This window comes from Phyllostomus hastatus, unplaced genomic scaffold (assembly GCF_019186645.2).
Source record: "Phyllostomus hastatus isolate PE091 unplaced genomic scaffold, TTU_PhHast_1.1 phas_contig_17, whole genome shotgun sequence".
NCBI classification, from domain to species: Eukaryota; Metazoa; Chordata; class Mammalia; order Chiroptera; family Phyllostomidae; genus Phyllostomus; species Phyllostomus hastatus.
In genome coordinates this window covers 265,732-287,888 of record NW_025333664.1, presented here as the reverse complement: position 1 = coordinate 287,888, position 22,157 = coordinate 265,732, and the positions used below count along the sequence as shown (strand labels likewise).

At 66.8% G+C, this 22,157-nt stretch overlaps 2 protein-coding genes and 1 long non-coding RNA gene across 6 annotated transcripts; 2 read left to right on the top strand and 1 right to left on the bottom strand.

Annotated features, from left to right (window-relative positions):
- Window positions 1–1,800: 1,800 nt before the first annotated feature.
- ABHD16B (abhydrolase domain containing 16B) lies at window positions 1,801–3,243 on the top strand. Its single transcript, XM_045833540.1, has one exon. It carries the CDS (start codon window positions 1,831–1,833, stop codon window positions 3,241–3,243), a length of 1,413 nt encoding a protein of 470 aa, XP_045689496.1. The 5' UTR covers window positions 1,801–1,830.
- A 775-nt stretch (window positions 3,244–4,018) lies between these two features.
- On the bottom strand, window positions 4,019–5,057 carry LOC123815023. The gene is made up of 2 exons (XR_006785011.1): window positions 4,922–5,057; window positions 4,019–4,610 (listed from the first exon to the last, which is right to left on the bottom strand). It is a non-coding gene; the product is annotated as an uncharacterized LOC123815023 (long non-coding RNA).
- A 64-nt stretch (window positions 5,058–5,121) lies between these two features.
- TPD52L2 (TPD52 like 2) lies at window positions 5,122–21,885 on the top strand. Of its 4 annotated transcripts, none has more exons than XM_045833184.1 (7): window positions 5,132–5,289; window positions 7,322–7,467; window positions 9,115–9,263; window positions 9,978–10,037; window positions 13,619–13,720; window positions 20,608–20,656; window positions 21,151–21,885. In XM_045833184.1, exons 1-7 carry the CDS (start codon window positions 5,271–5,273, stop codon window positions 21,244–21,246), a joined length of 621 nt encoding a protein of 206 aa, XP_045689140.1. In that variant the 5' UTR covers window positions 5,132–5,270; the 3' UTR covers window positions 21,247–21,885. The 4 variants fall into 4 exon arrangements, with proteins under 4 accessions (XP_045689143.1, XP_045689140.1, XP_045689142.1 ...); XM_045833185.1 differs by having other exon boundaries at window positions 5,137–5,289; window positions 7,349–7,467; XM_045833186.1 differs by lacking the exon at window positions 9,978–10,037.
- Window positions 21,886–22,157: the final 272 nt, after the last annotated feature.

Sequence of the window (22,157 nt, the reverse complement as noted above, 5' to 3'; positions counted from 1 at the left end):
CCTAACCGCGGGGCCAGGGGGGCATTTCAGGGGGAGGACTGCCAATCCCTGCGGGCACCTCCACCCACCCCTGGGCCCCAAGTGCGGTGCTCCGGGGGTTCCCTCTTCAGGTAGCCCCCCAACCGCCCCTCAGGACCCAGTGAAGAGGCGACATGGTTGTGGGTCCGAGGGGCAGAAGGGGCGCCCCTGCCCAGGTTGCCCCTGAACCCTGAGCTTCCTCTGGGTCCTCAGGACCAGGCCAAGGAGCAGAGCCACCCGCCCCGGAACTTGGGCCGGAAAATCTGGATCTCAGCAGCGGGGGGGAGGGGGCAGGGGGCAGAGTTGCCAGATTTAGCAAAAATCAACAAACAAACCTACAAACAGGATATCCAGTATGTCCCATGCAACATTTGGGACATACTTGTACTCAACAAGCATTTGTCCTTTATCTGGAATTCAAATTTAACTGGGTATTTTGTATTTTATCCGGAAACCCTGGGGGACGGTCAACTGGCCCAACCTACTCGCCTTGTCCCCGGACCCCTCCTGCCCGCCAGCCCCTGGGGGCGGCAATGTCCTCAGCTCCACTTCCCACCGCCGGCACAGGCGGACGGGCCGACCGCCCGATCCGGAGACACAGGGGAGCAGAGAGGGCCCTGGAGCCCTCCCCAAAGGACTGGGTCTTGCAGGCAGGCCTGGCTCTCAGGTGGCAGCGTCTGGCTGGCTTTGCCCGATGCCCGTGTGAGCCCCTATCTGGCTCTTCCCCGGCTCCCCTTGTGGCCGCCGACCCTGCCACCTTCGCCCCCAGGTGGGGTGGCCCTCCCTGGTGGAGAAAAAGGGGAACCCACCGGAGCCCTCTAGAAAAGAGGAAGGATCGCTTGTGGGGTGGTTTCAGGGGTGGAGGGCTTGACCAGTAGCTGAAAATGAGGAACACTGGCCAGGAAGCACCCACCTGGAGAGGGGCCGCCGCTCCGAGGAGCAGATGGAAAGAGGATCCAGCACAGGCGGGGGTTTCCAGCCTGCGCCCTCCCCTGACCTGAGGAGGAAGGTGTGGGGGGGTGGGACCCGCAACCCCAACTGGGAGCACAGGCTGCAGCCCTGCCCCGGCAGCAGCCCCGCCAGCCGGCAGTGCCAGACTCCCTGGGCTGCTTGGTGCACTGGGGGCCAGGGCACCATGCATGGGTCTGGGCGGGGCACTGCCGCCCCCAGCTTCTGCGGGAGACCACTCTGTCTCTGCACAGACTCCCTCGGCCTGCCACCGAAGTGGCTCCAGCCTGTGCCCAGCTCCTGTCCCCACCAGTGTGGGTACCCCCCCACCCCCCAGGTGGGGGGACCGTCCCAGAGCAAACCCTGAGTCTTCCCCAGGGAGACTCGGGCCTCAGTCTGTGAGAGGTGGAGGCTGTTCCTTTCCCACCTGCCTGTCCTTCAGTCTAAGGAGGGGGTGGATGCTGCTCTAGGTATGGGTGGCAGGTGGGTGAAGCTGGGGCAGTGCAGGTAGAGGCAAGGAGGGCGTGGGGAGGGTGTGGCCACCTCCCCGGTCCTAAGGCTTGTGTCCCAGGGGTGGGGCAGAACCTGAGGGTCCATGACTGGGAACCCTTTGTGAGCCCATCACAGGGTGTCACCTCTCCCCCCAGCAACAGTGACTCACAAAGGTGGCTGGAGCAGGTGGAAGGCCCAGGTCATAAAGGCCATTAAGACTAAGCCCAGAGGAGCGCGTCCCAACACAGCCCGAGCCGTGCTCGCCCTTGCAGCTGGGCTGGGCTGGGCTGGGCTGGCCCTCCCACCTGCACCCAGCCTTGCGACTGCGCGTTAAGCAGGGCTCGCGCCCAGCATGTAGCAGCCTTGACACCCATGTGTGTCGTCTGCTTTGTGAAGGCGCTGGTGCAAGTGTTCAAGATCTACCTGACTGCCAACTACACCGACAACTTCCGCAGCTGGCCGGTGGACTTCCGCTGGGATGACGTGCGCGCCCCCGGCACGGGCGGCAGCGGTCACCGCGCGCTGACGTGCACGGCGGCTGCGGCCGGCGTGTGGCTGCTCCAGGATGCTGCGCTGGGTGCGGATGCGCCTGGGAGGCCGCTGCGCCGGTCACGCAGCCAGATGCAGTGCCTCCTGCAGCAGATCCGTGAGCTGCCCAGCCAGCTCGCCAGCTACGTGCTGGCCCACTCGCTGGGCCGCTGGCTCGTGTACCCCGGCTCCATATTCCTGATGACCCGAGCGCTGCTGCCGCTGCTGCAGCAGGGCCAAGAGCGCCTCGTGGAGCGCTACCATGGCCGGCGAGCCAAGCTGGTGGCCAGTGACGGCAACGAGATCGACACCATGTTCATGGATCGCCGCCAGCACCCGGGCAGCCAGGACCGCGGCCTGCACCTGGTCATCTGCTGTGAAGGCAACGCGGGATTCTATGAGATGGGCTGCCTGTCCGCGCCGCTGGAGGCTGGCTACTCGGTGCTGGGCTGGAACCACCCCGGCTTCGGGGCCAGCACCGGCGAGCCGTTCCCCCAGCACGATGCCAACGCCATGGACGTTGTGGTCAAGTACGCGCTGCACCGCCTGCACTTCCCACCCGCCCACGTGGTGGTCTATGGTTGGTCCATTGGCGGCTTCACAGCCACCTGGGCCGCCATGACCTACCCAGAACTGGGTGCGCTGGTACTGGATGCCACCTTCGACGACCTTGTGCCCCTGGCCCTGAAGGTCATGCCCCAGAGCTGGAAGGGACTGGTGGTGCGCACCGTGCGCGAACACTTCAACCTCAATGTCGCGGAGCAGCTGTGCGGCTACCCTGGGCCGGTGTTGCTGGTCCGGCGCACGCTGGACGAAGTAGTCAGCACCTCGGGCCCCCTGCGCCCCCTGGCGTCCGGCGACGTGAAGGGCAACCGCGGCAACGAGCTGCTCCTGCGCCTGCTGCAGCACCGCTACCCCGCCGTGATGGCCCGTGAGGGTCTCGCCGTCGTGGCTCGCTGGCTGCGCGCCAGCAGCCTGGCGCAGGAGGCCGCTCTCTATGCGCGCTACCGCGTGGACGACGAGTGGTGCCTGACACTGCTGCGCTCCTACCGCGCGCGCTGCGAGGACGAGCAGGACGACGGGCAGGCCTGGGGGCCGCACGGGCTCCCCTTCCCGTGGCTGGTGGGCCAGGGCTTGAGCCGGCGCCGCCGCCGGCAGCTTGCACTGTTCCTGGCGCGCAAACACCTCAAGAACGTGGAGGAGACTCACTGCAGTCCACTGGAGCCCGAGGACTTCCAGCTGCCCTGGAGGCTGTAGCATTTGCCCATCTTCAGGGCCACAGGGCCAGTCCCCTCCCCACACCCCAACCAGTAAAGCTGGCCTGCCCTGGGGATCCCGACCTAGTGTCTGGGGTGGGGCGGGCACTTCCAGCTCCCTTTCTTCCCTCCGACACCTGTGCATGTCCGGGTCTGCTCCTGGCTCCTGAAGGGAGTGCGAGGATTAACCTGACCCGAGCAATGGGAACGCTGTGTAATAGGGACTTTGAACATGACAAAACGATGCTGGGAACATGGGCTGTGGGGCCCTCGGAGGTGCCGTTCTCCCAGCCTGGGTGACGGGGTGGTTCCGGGAGAGATGGGAGTTGAAAGGTTTGAACGAGTTACCCCTAGCTTTGAAAGGACATTGGTGGGTATAGAGCAGTCTCAGCAGCTGGACCTTGCGGGACTGTGATGCTGCCACTCCCGGGGGTCTCCTCCCCACGCCCACTCCTGGCTTCTACAAGAGGGGTTCGGTCGGACTGCAGCCTTGAAGGAATGGGTGCACACAGTGCTGTGTCCATGTGGGGCCATAGCCACACCCGCAACAATCGCTCACTGCTGGGCGTCCGCTGAGCCAGGCCCGGGCTGGGCCTTGGCCCTGGCTCAAGGGTGCCACGCAGAACCAGAGACAAGCTTCTCTGCTCCCCACTATCTGTGGTGCAGTCACTTTCTGCCTGTCTCTGTATGAAGCAGAGACCACGGGCTGTCCCCAGCCTCTGGGGACGAGCTGGCCAGGGCGGGTTGAGCAAGAAACTCCGGAGAAGCGGAAACAGTTGCATGGGGCAGACATATAATTGACAGCACCAGAGCAGGACACAGCCACGATGCACCAGGGCAAGCAGCAGCAGAGGTGGGTGTGTGTGGTGACATAAACAGGGAGACAGTGAGCTTTGAGCTGAGACGGAAAGAGGACTTCGGTGAAGGAAGGGGATTCTGTGCCTGGGAGTCACTGTGGCATGGCTGGAGGCAGAAGCACAGTCCCTGCATGGGCAGATCCCAAGGGCTTTGCCTAACGATTAAGGATTTGCTTCTAGGGACAAGGAGGAGACGAAGAAGGGCAATTGTGGGAGCTGTTCGAACGGGACTGGTTGCCGGACGATCCCATACACCTCGCCTTTGGGAAGTCTGGCAGGCGAGACTGTTCCAGAGTCTGCTGGAGGCCCCTCCACTAGCTGAAAGGCCTTGGCAAGGCGCCCTAACCTCCGTCTCCCAAACGGTCAAGCGGGCTCCACCTGGTTCACGGGGCGGCTGACCGAGACACGCCGAGGACACCAGTGCACGCCGCACCGAACTGGCGAAGGATGAGCGAGGCCCGGTGCCTGCGTGGGGACCCAGTCGCCTCCAGTCCGTTGAGGGCAACAGTGTCTGCAGGACAAGAGGAGGGATCACGGTCACGCCTTTTTCTGCGCAACCCCCAAACAATTAAAAAACAAAACCACCGTAAATGGGCGCACTAAAATAAGAGAGGACAGACTAGGCGGAGAGGCTAACCCCAAAGTCAGGGGCCTCGGAGGGGTCGCCAGGGGTCTGAATCTGACCCATCCAGGTGCGTGAGCCCTGGCGCCCGGAGGCAGCGGGAAACACCCTGGAGACCTGCCAGCGGCCTGGGTGCAGGGCTTCCGTGGCGCCATGTTAGCCGGTCCTCCCACTTCCCACCTCCCCCGGGCTCTGCGTACCGTTCTACCTGTGCGTCTCGCTGGTGGAGCCGACCTGGGAGGGCTTCCCTCAGAACCCGGCCTCCCTTTCCTGCTCCGTCCTCAGCCTCGGCCAATCAGGTTGAAGTAGATGGACAGGACTGGGCCAACAACTGTCTTATTGGACAGAGCTCGTGGGGGCGGGACGAAGGCGGAGCGCTAGTCAAAGCGGAAGTGGGCCGTCGCGTCGCTGATTACGTAATGCCACGGCGGCTGAAGCGGTTCCGCTGACTGGTGTTTGCGCGGCGAGCGTCTACCAGTGCTGCCTGCTCCGCTCCGGCGCTCGCCACCCCGGCCCCGAGTCCAGCTGCGGCCGGGCCGCCGTCTGAACATGGACTCTGCTGGCCAAGGTGAGCTGCGGGCCCGGCGCCCCCGCCGCCTCCCGGCCCGGCGGGCCCACGCTCCGCTCCTCCCCGGGTCGCGTCTCTGACTCTCGGCCCCCTACTCTGCTCGCCCCCGCAACCCCGCGGCCCCTCTCCGCTCGCGGCGTGAGTCTTCCGCTGGCAGCTTGGACCGCCGCGAGGACTGGGTCCCCGGCACCACCCTCCCGCCGGGCCCCAGAGCTTTGCGCTTCCTCACTGCAGGCGCCTCTCGTTAGGCCCCCGCCCTCCGTGCCTGCGCCGGGCCCTCAGGGACGTTCCCTTGGACTTGGGCCGAGGTGTGCGCGTCTCCCGGGGGACCGGGGAGTTGCGGAGGTGGAACCGTGTTCGCGTTCGGCGCGGCGCCCCTTGGGTGGCAACGCTGCTCGGAGCGCAGCCTATTCCGAGGTTGTCTCAGGAGGGGGAGGGCGCCGTGAGCTGGGGGCACGCCCAGCGCACCCGGCCCGTTCCCAGACAGACACCCGACCAGCTAGAGAGGGCCGACGGGAGTGGGTGTGGCGCAGGCCCAGGATATGCAAATCTCGGGAAGGCGATAAAGAGTCTGTCTCCCTTTACTACGAGGCTCTGGGGCGGGGGTGGTGGTTGCCACATTTCTGTGTTGACAGAACTACACTGGGTAATTACAGGGTGCTCTCACCAGCGTTGTAGTTAAACGTTAGAATTGCGGGGTTCTGATGATATTCTGTAGGTATTTCTGCTTTTGACGTCTCCTTACACCGTGGTTGAACGTCAGAAGCTCCTGCGGGGGCCTTGAGAGGTTCAGGAGGCTTCTCACTGCTTGGGTTGCGTCCCTGGTTAGTTGAGCACCGTGAGCACTGGATTCTGATCGCGAGAACATCCGGGAACCTTCACTGAGCACCTGCTGTGTGCCAGACACTGTGTTAAGCTTGCTTCTCGAATGACCTTTTTCTGTTTTTAGAACGGCCCTTGGAGGTCGGTCTTCACACTGCTCCCAACTGGTGATTGTGTGGGGTTGGGAGCCGGGGCCCACCCGTGGCGAAGGGCCCACCCAAGCTCGTTCCCCGTGGGTCCTTCGGTGACGACACCCTTCCCTGCCCGCACTGTGTGCTGAGGCTGATGTCACGCAGTGCCCGGCATGTTCGGCGAGTGCCCAGTTTCTGCCAGGGGGTGACTTCCATGGGACCCAGTTCTAGCTTTCTAGCCAGAAACTGTCCGTGAGCCCTCGTTTATTTTTTCAAAATAGGGGAAAATACATAGATTTCAAGGCGTTTACTGGATTTGAGTAGGTTCATCGTAGTGGATACGGGTGATGGAGTAAAACCCCAGAGGCCGACCCCAGTTAGAAGCCAGAATGAGCTGATTTCAAGTGGACGTGCTCTGTTTTGTTAACACCGGCTGGGCACCCAGGGAGCTCCCAGCTGGGGCGTGCAGGCAGGGCGTGAGGGGAGCATCTCTGGCTCCGAGTGCTTTCTGTCCGTGCTTAGCGGACAGTGGACAAGCCTGCCAGCAGTGGGAAGCACTTTCCTTCTCTCCAGCCTTTATGCTTGCTGCTTAATTTACTTTTAAAGGGGCCAGACGCCGCACAAAGGCTGCGCCTTCATGGTGTGCCGGGCGGAGAGACGACGTTCTCAGTGCTGGCCGTGTGCGAGTGCTGAGGGCCGCAGGAAAGGGCAGCCGGGGCGTGTGCAGGCGTGTGCAGGCGTGCTGCGTGTCCTTGCAGGGCAGCGCATGCTCCTTGTGTGTGACCGTAGCGTGGGCGCCAGGCGGTCAGCTGCTTGGAAAGCGGTGCGCGTGTTCACAGCTGCATCGGGTTCCTTGGCTCCCGCAGTGCCTCGAGGCAGAGTTCTGGCTCGGGGGGACTTGTGCCCGCGGGGGTGCTGTCCCCAGTAGGGGGCCTGGGCCGTCCTCGCAGAAGCTTCCAGAGAAGAGGCTTCGTTAGTGTCCTGGCGCCTGCCCTTTCCCCCCGTCCTTCCCCTCTGCCCCGGGCTCCTCCACGGCTCCTCCCTTGATGCGCCTTCTGGACCCATTTTGTGTCTGGCAGATATCAACCTGAATTCTCCCAACAAAGGTCTGCTGCCCGACGCCATGACGGACGTCCCTGTCGACACAGTGGGGGCCGCCCCGATGCCTGCTGCCGAGGGTCTGACAGAAGCGGAGGAGGAGGAGCTCAGGGCCGAGCTCGCAAAGGTGCTGCGTCTGGGCTTGGGGGCCTGGGGGCCTGGAGTGGGGGGGGGGGCGCGGGTCTGACGAGGGCTCCGAGGCTGGCGTGGCTCTGCAGAACGTGGAGGCCGGCCCCACGGTCCCACAGGAACCGTCCTTGCAGCCCTGGCTTTGCGCCCTTAGTTTTTTTCTGTAAAGTAAAAGGCACTTCTTTTTCCATTTTCACCAATAACTTCATTGGTTTGGATATCTTGAGTGTGTCAGCCGCCTCCCGCTGTCGGCCGAGAGAGGGGAGAGGCCGGGGTGCCGCCCCGCACGTGTTCCGGCGTGTGGGGGAGCCCCACGGCAGGGAGTCGTTCGGCCAGAGCGTCAGCAGGTCCGAGAAACTCTGCAAACCGCTTTGGACGTGTTCGGTCAGTCACAGCACCTTCTCCGCACACTGCACAGATCTGCACAAATCTTTCCACGCATTTCAGTTGCATTTTTACCTTTCTTGAAATGATAAAGCATAATATGCCAAAAATGCCATGTACCTTCCTCCATCTGCAATATTAAAACAGCTGCACCAAAATTCACCAATTTTGATAAGTGTTAAGAAAATGCATGCTGAGCCCTGGCTGGTGTGGCTCAGTGGACTGGGCGTCAAGCCCGAAGGTCGCTGGTTGGACCCCCAGGGCACATCCCGGTGTTGCGGGCCAGGCCCTCGGTTGGGGGCGTGCGGGCAGCCGGCCAGCGGGTCGCTCGCTGTCTCTCGCGTTGCTGTTTGTCCCCCTCCTCGTAGCTCTACGAGCAGACAGGTCTTTAAAACACACACTGCCAGGACAGCTGTCACGCCGCAACGTAACGAAATCGTTCAGGTGATGATAAAGACAGCAAAGCACCACTAGAGCCATCGTGTGGAAAAAAAACAAAGTTTTTGGCCAACTCGATAATTTCTACAGCAGAGTCAAGGGATGCATACACCTCCCACCTGTGTTTAGACCCTTAGTCCAGATGAGTGCTTTCTAAAGAGGGTGTTTTTTATTTATTTATTTTTTTAAATTTTGTAAGAACAGCTGCTCACAGGGGCGCTGGACACATGCGAACTCGGAGGCCGTGAGGCTCTCACGGACGCCCCCTTCTGGCATCACCTTTTCGGGACCTGAGGGGTTCAGGGCTCAGGTTGTCAGCCCACTCAAACCACTGCAAACACAAAAGTGCATTCGAGTTTGGCTTTGGCCAAGGCCTGCAGCTGGCCTCGGGAACGCAGGTGTCCCGAGGGCTGTCTTTCTGTCTCCTGGGTCTCTGGGCACCCGTCTGTCAGCTCTGCCTCCTTCCTGCTGCACAGGGGTTGCAGGCTGCCAGGTGCTCCGCCCTCTGCCCGAGCTCAGACCCGGCCCAAGGAGAAGGGGCATTGCTCCCCTGACCGCTGTGCCCAGTCCCGGGGCGGAGCCTGGCAGGCCTCGCTGAGTCGTCTGCAGGCAGGCGTGGGGGTGGGCAGCCTCGTCAGGACCAGACGGCCCTGCGGGAGCCGTGGGTGCTGGCGCTGCCGAGAACCGCCAGCTGCCGTTGCACTGTCCCAGGACGAGCTGCGGGACTCCGAGCCCCCCCCCCGCCCCGCACCGCAGCAGCATGTGGGGGTGTCGGTCCCTTCCGGAGGCAGGCAGCTGACCGTGTCCCCGCGTGCCCGTGCAGGTGGAAGAGGAGATCGCCACCCTGCGCCAGGTGCTGGCGGCCAAGGAGCGGCACTGCGGAGAGCTGAGGCGGAAGCTCGGCCTGTCGGCCCTGGAGGGCCTGAAGCAGAACCTGACCCGCAGCTGGCACGACGTGCAGGGCTCTCCCGCGTAGGTGCCCGCCCTGAAGCGGGGCCGTGGGGGTGGGGGGGGTCAAGCGTGCCTCTTGGCAGTGGCCGCCTGGGGCCCAGTGTCCTCGACCCCGCAGCGTGCGTCTGCACTCCCAGGGCTCGGCCCGAGTGTGCGCGGGCGGGCGCAGCCAGCTGCCTCAGTGGCTGTGGCTGCGGGTACGTTTCGGGGTCTGGCCTTGAGAGAAGCCTCGCTGGGTCCTGGATGGGACCTGCTCTCCCGCTGTCCCTGCAGCTCAGCAGTGGCCCCAGTGGACGGAGCCCTTCGGAGCACGGGGTGGTCACAGCCCCGGGCCCGCTGAACCTGGCGGGCCTCACTCCCTGAGCCCGGGGGGTGGGGCTCGGGCCACCGACCCCGCGTCCCCTGAGGCGGGGGAGGGACGTGCTGCCCCACCGAACATGCCAGGTCCCCGCCGAAGGGCAGGCTCACGCCGTTCTGTGAACCTCGCCTGGGAAAAGTCCGTTTCGATGAAATCACAGGTGTTTGAGTCTCGAAGGGTGACTGTCGCAGAAGTATCTTGGGGCCACAGGCTGTTCACCCTTGCCCCTCACGGCCCTGTGTTCCTAAGGGCCACCTTCCGTCGACGGACCCAGGTAGTGCCGGGCCTGGCAGGGAAGCCGGTGCCTGGGACCCGCCCGCAGTTGAGCCCCGAGGTGGAACAGCCCCCGCTGACTCACCTCCGACCTTCCCTTGTAGCTACGTGAGGACCTCTGAGACGCTCGGGGAGTGGAGCGAGCGAGTGGCCCAGTCGGACCTGTGAGTGCCTTTGCTGGGGTGCCTGTCGCTCTTCCTCCTCTCGTCCCGGCCCGCCCCGCCCGCAGGGGCCGGCCGGCTGCGTGCAAACCCAGCGCGGTGTTTTCGGGCTGTTGCCTTTCTCGTCTGCTTTTCCCTCCCAGACGCACGTGCAACTGGGCCTCACACTCGGGGCAGGGCTCAGTCCCTGAAGGGCGTCCAGCCCCCGGCCGCGCCGAGCCCGTCGCCTCGTGGACGCTGCCTGGCGCCGGAGGGGCTGGTGGCGGAGTGCCTCCTGACCAGTGTGCATGGTGGTGTCTGGGGGGCTTTGGCCCTGCTTCCTTCCTCTGCAGACCCCCCTCCCGCTGTCAGGGCTCCAGAGCTGCCCTGGTACTGAGGGTTCCTTGAGCCGGGGGTAAGGGCTGTGCCACGGGGGTCCCGATGGAGTGGTGTGGGCGGCCCGGGCCCATGGTCCGGGCCCCCGCGGCGAGGTGACAGAGGCTCACTTTTCCGAGCTGCACTCCGGTCCCACCTGTCAGGACGGCGTGGGGCGGCCGTTAGAAACCGTCACCCTCCGGGGTTTCCTCTCCTGTTGAGAAGTTCTGTGTGGCTGCAGCAGAACCCCGTTGTGTTGGGCGGAAAGGGAGTGGGCGGCTGCTGCCCAGCTTCTCCCGAAGGTGCTGGGGACCCCAGGGTGGCAGGCTGTGTGTGGAGCCCTCGCAGACCCTGCCTGTCACCGGGGGACCCCGGCATCTCGTGGCCGGTGCTATCTGTGTCCGGCAGACGGCCGGGCGTGGTGGCAGGTGGGGGAAGAGCACAGCTGTGCGGGGCCTTCGGGCCATGGTAGGCGGCGCTTCCAGGGTGACGCGGTGGCTGTCACCAGGCAGGTCCCAGCACAGACTTCGTCCCAAAACAGCCTCAGGAGACGGTGGTGGTGTTCGGTGAGACCCGTGGCTCGCCGTCTCGGAGCGGTGCCGTCCTGAGTGGGCCCCCCGAGAGGAGCTGAGGCCCTGGGCCTGGCCTGTCGCCGTGCTTTGCCAGGCTGTGCCCCCCCGCCCCGGGTCTCCTCCCCTCGGTCGTGGGAAAGCCGTCGCCGTGACCCCCCCAGGCTGGGGGCGTTTCTCTGGTGGCGCCCCGGAGGGGGGCGGCGTAGCCCGGGGGGCGTGCCTCCTCTGTGGGGAGGGTGCCTGGCCGGGGTCCTGCTGCAGAACAGCTGGCAGAGTGCCTGGCGGGGTGGGTGCAGCAGGCGGAGCCCATCTCCCCGCCCACAGGGCTGCTGGGGGACACTCGGATGCTGCCAGTGCGGCTTCTCCCGGCCCCTGCCCCTTTGGCTCAGTGGTGGGGCCGGGGTGCAGCTGCGCCATCGATGGCGAAACGGTTGCCCCACGGGTTCTTCCTGCTGGGTGTTCCCCGGGAGCGCCACCCCAGGAGGGGCCCCCATGGCCCCACGGCAGCCGCTGGCTCAGGAGGCCCCGTGGCGGGCGCGGTGGCAGCGGGGACAGGAAGCTCTGCAGAGCCTTGCCCGTCCAGAGGCCCTGCTCCAGGCCCGCCCACGGAGGACCGGGGCCCTCCTGCCCCCGCAGTGGCTTCGTGCTCAGTTCCTCCTCTGCGCCGCGGGCAGGTGCCCCGCAGCCAGGGGGCCCGCTGTGGCTCTCCCCGGGTCTCGCTGTGCTCAGGAGTGAGGGTGGCCGGCCGGCCGGACCGTGGCCCTTTGCCCACCCGCATGGGGGTTGGGGCAGCCCCGGGGAAGGCACAGGAGGAGGTGCCTCTGCAGGGGCCCCAGAGGGGGCAGGTGTGTCTCGGGGCTCGGCTCCGGGGCTTCCCCACAAGGTGGCCCCCTCGGCAGCCTCCCTGCCAGGCTCCTGGAGAAGTCCCCGCTGGTGGCACGAGTCTGCACGCCGGGGATGCGAGGCCTGTGGAGGGCGGGGACTCACCCAGCGCCATGGACTCAACGAGGCGCTGTCCTCCACGCCACCCCGGGTGGCCCCACGCGTCACCGCAGACACCCGGCGTGGCCCCCGCCCGGCCTCTCTGGCCCGCGTCCCGGCCTGGCCGTGTGGGCACAAGTGGAGGCTCGGGCAGCTCCGTCCCCAGACCCTCTGCCCGGCTCCCGGCCGCACCCCCGCATGTCACCGCGGTCTCCCGAGCGCGTCGTCCCGGGGCAGGCTGGGAGTGCGGGCGGGTCGTGAGTCCATATTTCCGGAAGGAGACGTCTCGTGTCCTCGCTGCCCTCGCACCTGGTGTCTTGCCGCCGATGCGGTGGCTGCAGGTGCCCAGCAGGCTGTTTCTTGCAGGTGACGTTGTTAACTCCCTTTGGAGCAAGAACACTTCATCAGCCCAGGTCTGGGGGCGGGCTCGGCAGGGGCTGTGTGTCCCCTGGGGCGAGCACAGTGGCCTTCCTCGGCGGGCGGTGCCATGGGTGCCTGCCCCAACTGCCGCAGGCTGGCCGGGCCCTGAGACAGGTCGTGGTGCGGGTGGCGGCTCTGGGCAGAGATGCTGTGGGGTCTGAGGGTCAGCTTGGGCAGGCTGAGGGCTCAGGAGGCGGGCCCGAAGAGGGGGCAGCGGGTGCTCCCGGGGGCCTCCGGCAGGCAGCCGTGCAGAGCGGATGGCGAGAGGGGCTCGGGAGACCCGCTGCCAGTGCTCTCTGACCCTGTGGGCACGCTGGCAGGCCCTGTGTTGACTGGCGTCCTGAGAGCCCGGCCGTCTCAAGCCGCTGTTCTGTGGCCCCAGGTCGGACAGAAGGGAGCTCTGAGTGAGGTTCAGGCTGCTGGGGTGTGTTTGTGGTAGTGGCTGGATGGGGGCCGAGGGCCCGAGGCGTGAGCTGTCGGGGTTGACCCGGCCCGTCCTCACTGGGAGCCAGGACCGGCCCTGGAGCTGAGAACGGTGGCACGAGGTGGGGGCTCCCGCAGGTCCGAGCAGGCGTGGTGGGACGGCGTGGCAGGGGGCAGGTGGGAGGGGCCGCTGCTGCCCTGTCGGCACTGGGCCTGGGCTGTGGGGGCTGCCTCCTGGGCGACAGCGGGGGAAGCTGGCTGCGGGCGGCAGCTGGGAGCCCGGAGGACGTTTCTGGCTTCGGCCCGGACCCAGGGCCTCTGCAGCCCCAGGCGCTGCTTCCCAAGAGCCGGAGTTGCTGCGAGAAGACGAGCGAGTGGGGCTGGCGGGGGCTGGGAGAGGTGGGGAGCTGTGGAGTCAGAGTGAGGTCAGAACCCAGGGCTCCCCTGGAGGCTGGGGTGGCTCCGTGGATGCAGCACCAGCCTGCACACCGAAGGGTCACCAGTTCGATTCCCAGTCAGGGCGCAGGCCTGGGTTGCAGGCCAGGTCCCCAGCAGGGGGTGTGCGAGAGGCAGCCACACATTGGTATTTCTCTCCCTCTCTTTTTCCGTCCCTTCCCTTATGTCTAAAAAAAAAAGTGAAAAAATCTTGGAAACAAAACGAGACAACTCAGGGCGGCCGCAGGCCTGGGGGCCACGGCCTGTGGCTGCTCCCTTCTGGGGCCCCACGGGCAGCCGGCCGCTCTGTGCTGTCTGGGCGCTGTGGTCCTTGGCTGCGGATGCGGGTGGTGGGTGCCCCTCGGGCGTGGTGGGTTTACCTGTGTCTCCTCTCCCCAGCTACAAGAAGACGCAGGAAACGCTCTCTCAGGCGGGACAGAAGACGTCGGCTGCCCTGTCCACGGTGGGCTCGGCCATCAGCAGGAAGCTCGGGGACATGAGGTGAGGCCCCGCCCTCTGCCGCTGCCCCTCCGCCCGGAGGTGTTCGGGTGTCTGATCCCTAGGGCAGGGGTGTCCAGCCTGCGGCCCAGGATGGCTGGGACCGTGGCCCCACACAAAAGTGTAAATTTTCTTAAAACATCAGCGTGTTTTTTTGTGTGTGAGTACGTGCTGCGGTGTCACGTAGAATAAACACACGCGTGTGCCCGCTCTTCGCACGTACGTGTGCCTTCAGTTCTGCGGCAGGGCGCGGCCTCCGGCGTGGGCTCTCCCGGCGCAGGCCTGGGCCTGACCGCCAGGCGCTGCCTGTGCTTGCGGTGCCCTCACGAGGCCGCGCCTCCCAGCAGCGTCTTGGCCCGCCCCCGTGGCGGCGGCGCTTCGTGGTAGAGGTCCGGTCAGCCCCCGGACCTGGCTGCAGAAGGTGCTCCCACGCCTCCGCGGCGCCCGCCCACTGCCGCCTCGCCCCGCGTCAGCAGCCGGGGGATGGTGGGGGGGCCCAGACCTTGCTTTCCCTCCTCCTGTCCGTCAGTTTTCCTGACAGAAGGGCGTGGAGTCCCTTGTGGTCACTGGGTTTTATCCCAGCGTCGCCTCTGCAACGTCTGAGAGTGGAGGAGAAGCCAAAAAGAGAGTGACTGCAGACGGAGGAGGGCTGCTCCGTGAGAAGCGGACAGGTGGCCACTTTTCTGCCGAGGCGAGTAGTAATGTGGGGAGTCTGTGCGCATCTTCAGGGACTGCAGTCAGAGGAGCGCTCCGTGCAAGGACGTGCCGCCAGGCTCGATGTGCGTGAAGGGCCGTGTCGTGAGGGCGGAACAGCGGCACGGAGAAGAGTGTCTCAACGGAGTCTTTCAGACACCCGCAGCTCGGTGCACCCCACCCACCCACCCACCGTCAGAGCTGGGTGCGTGGCAGCACGTGCGATAGGAGCAAAGTCGGGGCTCGCGCCGGTGGCGCCCCCGTGAAGCAGCGCGGAGAAGGCGCGGCCGCCGTCGCTGGCCCTGAAGGACGGGTGTCTCTGACTCGGTCGGTCTCGCCGGACAGCGGCCCGGCCAGGGGAGCTGCAGAGACGGAGGGTCAGCCGGGGGACGTCCGGAGAGCTAAGCTGCGGGTTTTTGGTTTCGTGCTTTGGCGACAGGTGTTCGCGCCGATGCCACGGACACGGCTCGCTGGCCGTTCTCGTTGGAGGAGTTGGTGGCGGAGGTGCTGTCGCTGAAGATGTGGGTGGTCGTGCCGCTGACAGACGCAGCCGCGTCCGGGGGTGGGCAGGGCAGAGAGAAGCGCGTTCCCGGGGCCGTCTCTGTCCTCGGTCACTTTGTCTGCTGCCGCTCCTCCCGCTGGCCTGGCGCCCCGGGGCGATGCAGGGGAGGGAGGGGCCGGCGAGGGCGACAGGAAACAGTGCAGTTGCTGCCCACACGTCGGTCTGTGTGAAGTGTCATCGCGTCGTATGTCGAGGAAACTCTGTGCACAGAAGCTTTAAGAGTGGGTGACGTCACGCAGATCCTCCTCGGGACTGAACTCCGTGGGAGCCAAGGGGCCGCGCCGGTGCCCGGACTTCCTTCGAGGCACCGATGCTGACCGGGGCGACGTCACTTGCTTCTTGGAGGTGCGGTGGCCCCGTCCGGGCCACACGCTGGACAGACTTTGTGATCTGCGACACGTTGTGCAGCCATTTGTGGTATCAAAGCACAAATTTGTGCCGGAACTCGACCATCAAAACTGGCTTACAGCTCCGGCATCTTTGGTGGCGTCGTCCGGGTGAAGCCGGCTCCTCAGCACCGCGCTCCAAACCAGAGCAGCGGTGCAGGCGAAGCCGGAGCTCGGGCGAGCTCACCCCGGGGCAGACAACTCCACGCGTCCCCGTCTCCCGCCCCCCGCCCCCGTTGGCTGACCACAGCCCCGTGAATGGCGGAAACCACGCCGCCTTGCTTTTCGGTTGGACGCAAGGATTGGAAGACAGACTCGAAAAATTTCTGGGAACAAACCACTACTTTCGCTGTGTTTGTGGCTCCTTTCCGGTCGACGCGAACGCGTCACCGGCCGACTCCCAGGAGGAGTGCGCGGACCTGCGCCCCGACCCGACGCCCCGCCCGGAGGGAAGCGGGGCCTGTCTCTTCGCGGTCCCGTCTCCCCAGGGACGGACGGGCGCCCTCGCCTCACGGCCGTGCCTCCCTGGTGCCGCTGCTGCCTGGCGGCGCCCGCATTTGCGAGCAGCCCTCTTCAGGAGCGGACACGCCGAGAGTACAGTCAGGGCCAGCGTGTCGGAAGAGCGGCTGGAGCGCTCGCTGGGACCTGCTGCCGCTCCCGTCGCGCCAGACGCTGGTGCGCGCGTCTCTCGAGTGTGGCCTCGCACCCCTGCCCGGCCGGCCGCGTGGCCTCTCGTGCCACGTCACAATGAAAGCGTGGGGCACGTCAGGGGCGTTGTGCCGCCTAGACGCGGGCCCTCCCTGCCTCGGTGGTCGCACACGGAGGCCGTGGCGTGCCTAGGATGGTCACGCGAGGCTCGTGGCTTCTCCGTGGTGGCAGTGTCACCGAGACAACCCACGGGCCTTTCCTTTGTGCAGCAGTTGTCACTGGTGTTCGTGTGTTCGGTGTGTGGCCCGGAGACACCACAAAGTTGGACGCCCTGTGGTGGAGGTCCCGTGGGGGCCCTCAGCAGCCCGGCCCAGCTGGTCCGTGGCCCCTTGGGTGCAGGCAGCTCTGCGGCGCTGGGGGAGGGCGGCTCTGCTCCCTGCGGTTCTGTGGGAACAGAGTGACTCCGTCCTGGGGCCTGGCGTCCGGGGGGACAGGTGTGCGGGCAGGCTGGCCACTAGGCCCTGCCCTGGGCAGGCTTGGGGTTTCCTTGGGGACTGTGCCCGGCCCAGGCCACACACTGAGGCCCCCAGCTAAATGTGCTGCGCAAGGCTGACCAGACCTTGACGGCCCCCGGAGGTGGCTCTTGAGCATGGCCTGGGGCCAGGGAGTGTGGTGTGGCCCAGGCCCTCGCTGGCTGCGGGGCAGCACCTGCCCTCAGCTGTGCCCTCGGCTGGACGGGACGCAGGTCAGTGAGTGGCAGTGTGGGGTGCAGGTCGGGCCCCACCCTTGGGGCCACGCCCCTTCCCCCCTGTGTCCGGAAATGCTTCTGTGCAGCGTCACCTCGCCCTGAGAGGGTCACGGGGTGGTGTTGCTCCTGGGCTTGGCGGGCTGGGGGGGCACCGCACTCTGACCCCTCACCCCTGCCCTGCTTAGATTCAGCATCTCCCTGCCCGCCAGTCCGGCAGTCCCCACCCAGCTGGAGACAAAGACAAACACCAGCGGCCCAGGCACCAGCCGCCCAGTGCGAGGTGGTGTGTGCCGGTGCCCTGCTCGCCCTCCTCTGGCGGTCCGAGGAGCTCGGCCTCCCCAGCTCTGTGCTTGAGACCCTCCAGCCGCAGAGAGGCCGAGCAGTCTGTGGGTGGACCGTGTGTTCCCTCCGGGCCCTCGCACCCCGGGCTCTGGCTGGGCTCCTGAGCAGCGGGCGGTCCCCGTGGGTCGCCCTGTAGATGCAGGTCTTGCCCGGCGCAGCCGTGACCTGGGTGCCTGAGGCTCCCCCCTCCGCCACTTCCCGACTGTGGCCCTGCGCTGCCGGCCAGGAGGGTCTGTGGTGGCTCCCCCCGCTGGGCCCGTGCTCGCCTGGGCGAGTTCCCACAACGCGTCTCGTCTGACACTAGATGGGACGCCGCCACCGCTGCGAACTGGGACACCTGCTTGGGCCACCTGAGCTGTGCCGTGGTAAGCCCAGTGACAGACGGATGACACCGCGGGTGGCCTGGCCTCGCGTCCAGGGACAGCCGAGGCTGGCCGGCTGCCCCAGCGCCGCCGGAGCGAGCAGCGTGTCAGGTTGTGCCCGTCCCCCCGCCCTCGAGTGCTGGTGCGGCACCAGGTGTCCGCCGGGCCCCCACGCCGCCTCCGCTCGCTCCCCCCCGAGGGGCGGCCCCGTGGGTCCCTCTCTCTGCGCAGAGGCTGGCGGCCGGCCGCAGATGGCGGCACGGCGGCACTGTGTGTGTGTGCCACTCGGACCTGTGCTGGGGGGGGGGGGCGGCGGCCGAGGGGGGCCAGGCCGTGCTCAGGGCTCTGGGGGAGGTTGACCTGGCTTCTGGTGTGTCCTGCCCTGGGGACTCTCCGTCTCCCAGGGGTGCTGTGAACTCCGACCTCTCAGGGTCCCAGATGTGGCTCCATTGTCTCCCGTGTGGCCTCAGCTGGTGGAGGCTGAGGCCCGTTCCCTTCCCCGGTTGCGAGTCCCCGCTGGCGAGCTCACCACCTGAACGGCAGCCAGGTTCGGGAGGTGCAGGCCGGACGTTCAGGGCTGGGACCCTAACGGGCATTGAGTGTCAGGGGTGGGGCTTCAGGGCGGCTGCCCAGCTGGAGGCCTGGCCGGGGCGGAGCCGCCCTTTGTGCCCATGGGCATGAGGCAGGACTGGGGGAGGGGGCTGGGTCCGGCCCTGCTGCCCACGGACAGCGAGGACACATCAGACCCTGAGAGGGGCGTGTGCTGCTCCCCACGGCGTCCGCGTGGGGCGGCCTCTGGAGCGCTAGAGGCCGCGAGCCAGGCTGGGCCGCGAGGAGGGCCCCGTTCCTCCCGCGCCCTGTCCTCGGACACTGCTCGATTCTGGGTGGCTTCTGTCATCCTCGGGGGTGGGGCCGGAGCGCAGAGGGCTCAGGTCTGAGGGCGCCCGGCCGCTGTTGCCGTGTGTGCGTGTGCGCAGTGTGTGCGTGTGCTCGGTGTGTGTGTGCGTGCGTGGCGTGTGTCAGCTGAGTGCAGCTGGCCTGGGTCCAGGCGGCGGAGCCCACCGGGTGCGTCCCGTGCTGTGGGGCGCCTTCCCTGCGGCCTGCGAAGGGGTGTGGGCGTGCAGGTGCCCACCCAGCCCGCCGGCGGAGCAGAGCCGCGGGCCGCGCACCTGGCCGTCGTGTGCCGTGGGGGGCTGGGTGCAGGGGCTGGTGGGCGCTGGCCTTCCCCTAACCCGCGTCTCTTCTCTCCTCCCGCTGCACGGCCAGGGCCCGTCCGTTCCCTCCCTCCTTTAGGTAAGACCCGGCCCACGTGGGGGCGGCCCCTCGGCCGCAGGGCTGCCAGCCTTGGGGTGCTGTGCCGGCTGACGGTACTGGGGGGCCGGAAACTGCCCGACGTGCCCCTTCCTAGCGCGGCGGGGCCAGCACCGGCCACGCGTGAGAACACGGCGGCCGCTCGCGCCGGGGTCCCTGCGGGTCATCTCCCCAACGACGACACGTGCCGGCCCGGGCGCTGTTGCTGTCTCGCGCCCGCCAGCCCCCGGGGCCCGTCCGTCTGAGCGCTTCCCTGAGGGGACTCCCTGCAAGACCCGGGTTTGCGGGGCGGGGCGTGTGGACCCCCGGCCGTCCTGCTTCCGAGTCTTCCTTCCGAGGGGGGTTGGGGCCGTCCCTCCAGGCTGTCTCCCGCGGGACGTGAGACTCCGGCTGCCCCAGGGCCCCAGCGGGACCCATCTGGTGGGTGGGGCCCTGTCTGAGCGGCTCGGCCCTCAAGGCTCACCCTCCTGGCCCGGAGGCCTGGAGCCCAAGTCCAGAACAGTCTCTGGTTTTAAGTGCTTTCTACTCACTTGATCTGGGGGTTCCTCTTTGGCCAAAAACGTCGTTTAACTCACTGTGAAGTCAAGTAAGGACACCCAGCCCCCACGTGCTCCAGAAACTTCTCTGAAGCCCAGGCGGTCTCCCTCCACAGGGTTGTACTCCGGGGCCACTTGGGAGGGAGAGGGGGCCTTGGGCTGAGTGTTCCGCCTGGGAGGGGCCTCCTGAGGCTCCTTCCTGTCTGTTCCCGCGGTGCTGGGGTCCGGGTCCTGTCACCGCGCCCCCCCCCCCCCACCACGGCAAAGCCCCGTGGAGGCCAGTCTGCCCTCGCCCTAACTCTCGCTTCCTTCTCTGCTTTTACCACGCTTCCGAGCAGCGGCTACTCCATCCGCCACTCGATAAGTATGCCCGCCATGAGGTAATGTACGCTCGCGCCCCCAGCTCCCAGAGCAGGGTGGGGTGGGTGGGAGCAGGCAGCTTCCCGCCGCCCTGAGCGAGGCCCGCCTTCCCCTGGCGGCCAGCCCCTGTCGGTTAAGGATTGGGAAACCCCCCCCAAGCCACAGAGCTAGTGGGGGCAAAGCTCAGAGGGACCTCTGTGCTCCACCCGGAACCTTCCGGGACTGTCCGTGGGCGCAGGCTGGGGTGGGGTGGAGCGGCCCCCGTGCATGCCTGGTGCCCGGAGGCTGCAGCTGCCTGCAGGCCTTTCGTGGCGCCTGCTCCGTGTGCTCTCTGGCCAGTCCCCCTGCGGAGCCCATCCCCGCGCAAGGAGCAGCAGCTGCCACACCGCAGAGCTCTCTGGGGGTCCCTGCCTGGGTGTGCGACCTGGGCCCGTGTTGGTGTAGGCGGGTGCCGGTGGAACTGGGACTGCTTGCGCTGTCCTCCTGCCTGCTCCTCGCTCTCTGGCCCCGGGGGGCTCCCGTGGCTTCATCCCGAAACAGACGCGTGTGGAGCGCACACCCGGCTTTCCCTCCCCCGGCACAGGTGTGGCGAGGGCGCAGCAGAGGCGGGCCTGCGCCCGCCCTCAGCCCAGTGGAGGGGCCTGCAGCCCTGCACGGGGAGCCGGGGCCCCACCAGCTGGTGGCTGGCAGGTCGCGTCCCTGGGGTCAGCAGGTGTGGCCAACCTGGCTGGGACCTGGCGATGCCTCCGGAACGGTCTTGGCTGGGTTCTGTGGAAGGGGTGGCCCCGCCCCTTCTTGTGGCGAGTCTTGTTCTCATAGCGAGACCTCAGGGTGCTGTCAGGGCTCTGTGTGGTGGACGACCCCACTCTCGAGGCCCTGGAGTCCGGGGGCAACACAGCCGTGTGCTCCTTGCACTGACCCCCGCTTCCTCTTTCTGTGCAGGAATTCTGCCACCTTCAAGTCCCTGGAGGACCGAGTTGGGACCATAAAGGTAACTGCCTGGATCGTTGGCTCCTCCCAGCGGGGGACCCACTGAATCGCTGTGGGTTTGCATGTGGTCACAGGGGCTAAGGCAGAGAGCCCTGGGCCCGCCCCAGGGTCCTTAGAGGGGACCTGCGGCGACACCCCGGTGTGCCTTGGGCACAGGCAGGTAGAGAGCAGTCCACTCCCCAGAGACCCCCCCCCGGTGCCCGCCCCCGCCCACCCCTCCCCGACGCCCACCGGCCGCCTCTCCCGGTCCGCAGTTTCGTGGCCCAGGGAAGGTGCCCGTGGGGCCGAGCCCTGGCCGCTGCAGCGTCCTGGGAGGTGGGCGCAGCCTGTGGCCCGTGTCAGCCAGTGGTCTGTTCCTTTCCCTTGCCCGGCCGCGCTCACCTCCCGCACACTTGTGCGGAGGGTGAACAACGCAGCCCCCAGCAGGTGCCTGGGGCCTGCCGGCACCGCTTGCGCAGCCTCACACCAGTCCTCCCGGTCTTTTCCCGTTTGCAGTCGAAGGTGGCAGGCGGCAGAGAGAACGGCGGTGATGGCCTTCCCTCCCCGACCGGGAGTGGCGACAAGCCCCTGCCCGGCCACGAGCCCTTCTAAGCCCGAAACCGCTCTGCCGCCACGGAGCCCGCGTGGGGCCCTCTTCCCGGCGGCCCCCCCGTGCGGCGGAGCGGCGGCGGCTGCGGAGGACGCGAGGAGCAGCTTTGAGGACAGTTGTGCCACCCACGTGTGGGTGGGCCGCTGCACCGCGTGTCCGAGGGAGGGTCCCGTGCCCAGATGCTTCTCACTAAAGCCGTTAGGTGCCGCGGACCCGCTGTGCGTCCTCCTGGGGGCGGGGCGGGGCGGGGCGGGGCGGAGCGGAGCAGCGCCCCCTGTGGCGGCCTTGTGGGTTCATCAGCGCGCGACCCCCGAGGAAGAGAGGCCAGATGGCACAGCTGAGCTGGTGGCACGTGAACCCCGCCTTCCCCGCACCGGCGTCCAGAAGCCCGACCGGCCCGCGGGCGCCCTTCGGAATGCTGAGTGAGGAGAGCGTCCACGTCCCGAAACCCTCCACAAAGACGCTGACTGTCAGCAGCCTCCTGGTGGTTACACTAATGACCTAGCTTTAACTAAAGCAAATCCTTTATTTTTTCAATGCAGCCGGTTTTTCAAAATGTAAAACTAAGCAAAGCAGCTTTAGCCTGGTAGTTAGAGAATATTATCTGGACTCGAGCTGAAATACAAGCCTTACACCCCTCACTCTGTGTTGTTTGTAACGTTCGTGCGTAGAGGGGGGAGCCCTCCGGAGGGCCCTGGGCGCCGCACAGAGCTCCGCGTCGCCTGCCTCTGCCAGCGGCCCCCTGCCAGCACGCTGCACCCCAGCACGCGGGGCTCGCCCGCTCCACGCTCTCCAGGCCCCGGCAGCTCCCGCTGGCGCAGGCTCCTGGGGCTGGGGGGTGGGGGGAGGGGTCTCACCCCAGTGCCGCCACACTGCCCTCCCCGGGAGGTGCAGGGGCCGGGCAGGGCTGGGC

Bases quoted from the DNA above. Each gene is read 5' to 3' on its own strand.
- ABHD16B (XM_045833540.1), top strand. From the start codon at position 1,831: ATGTGTGTCGTCTGCTTTGTGAAGGCGCTGGTGCAAGTGTTCAAGATC.
- TPD52L2 (XM_045833184.1), top strand. The intron at 7,468-9,114 runs GTGCTGCGTCTG...GTGCCCGTGCAG, and splicing joins TCAGGGCCGAGCTCGCAAAG to GTGGAAGAGGAGATCGCCAC. The intron at 9,264-9,977 runs GTAGGTGCCCGC...CTTCCCTTGTAG, and splicing joins GACGTGCAGGGCTCTCCCGC to CTACGTGAGGACCTCTGAGA.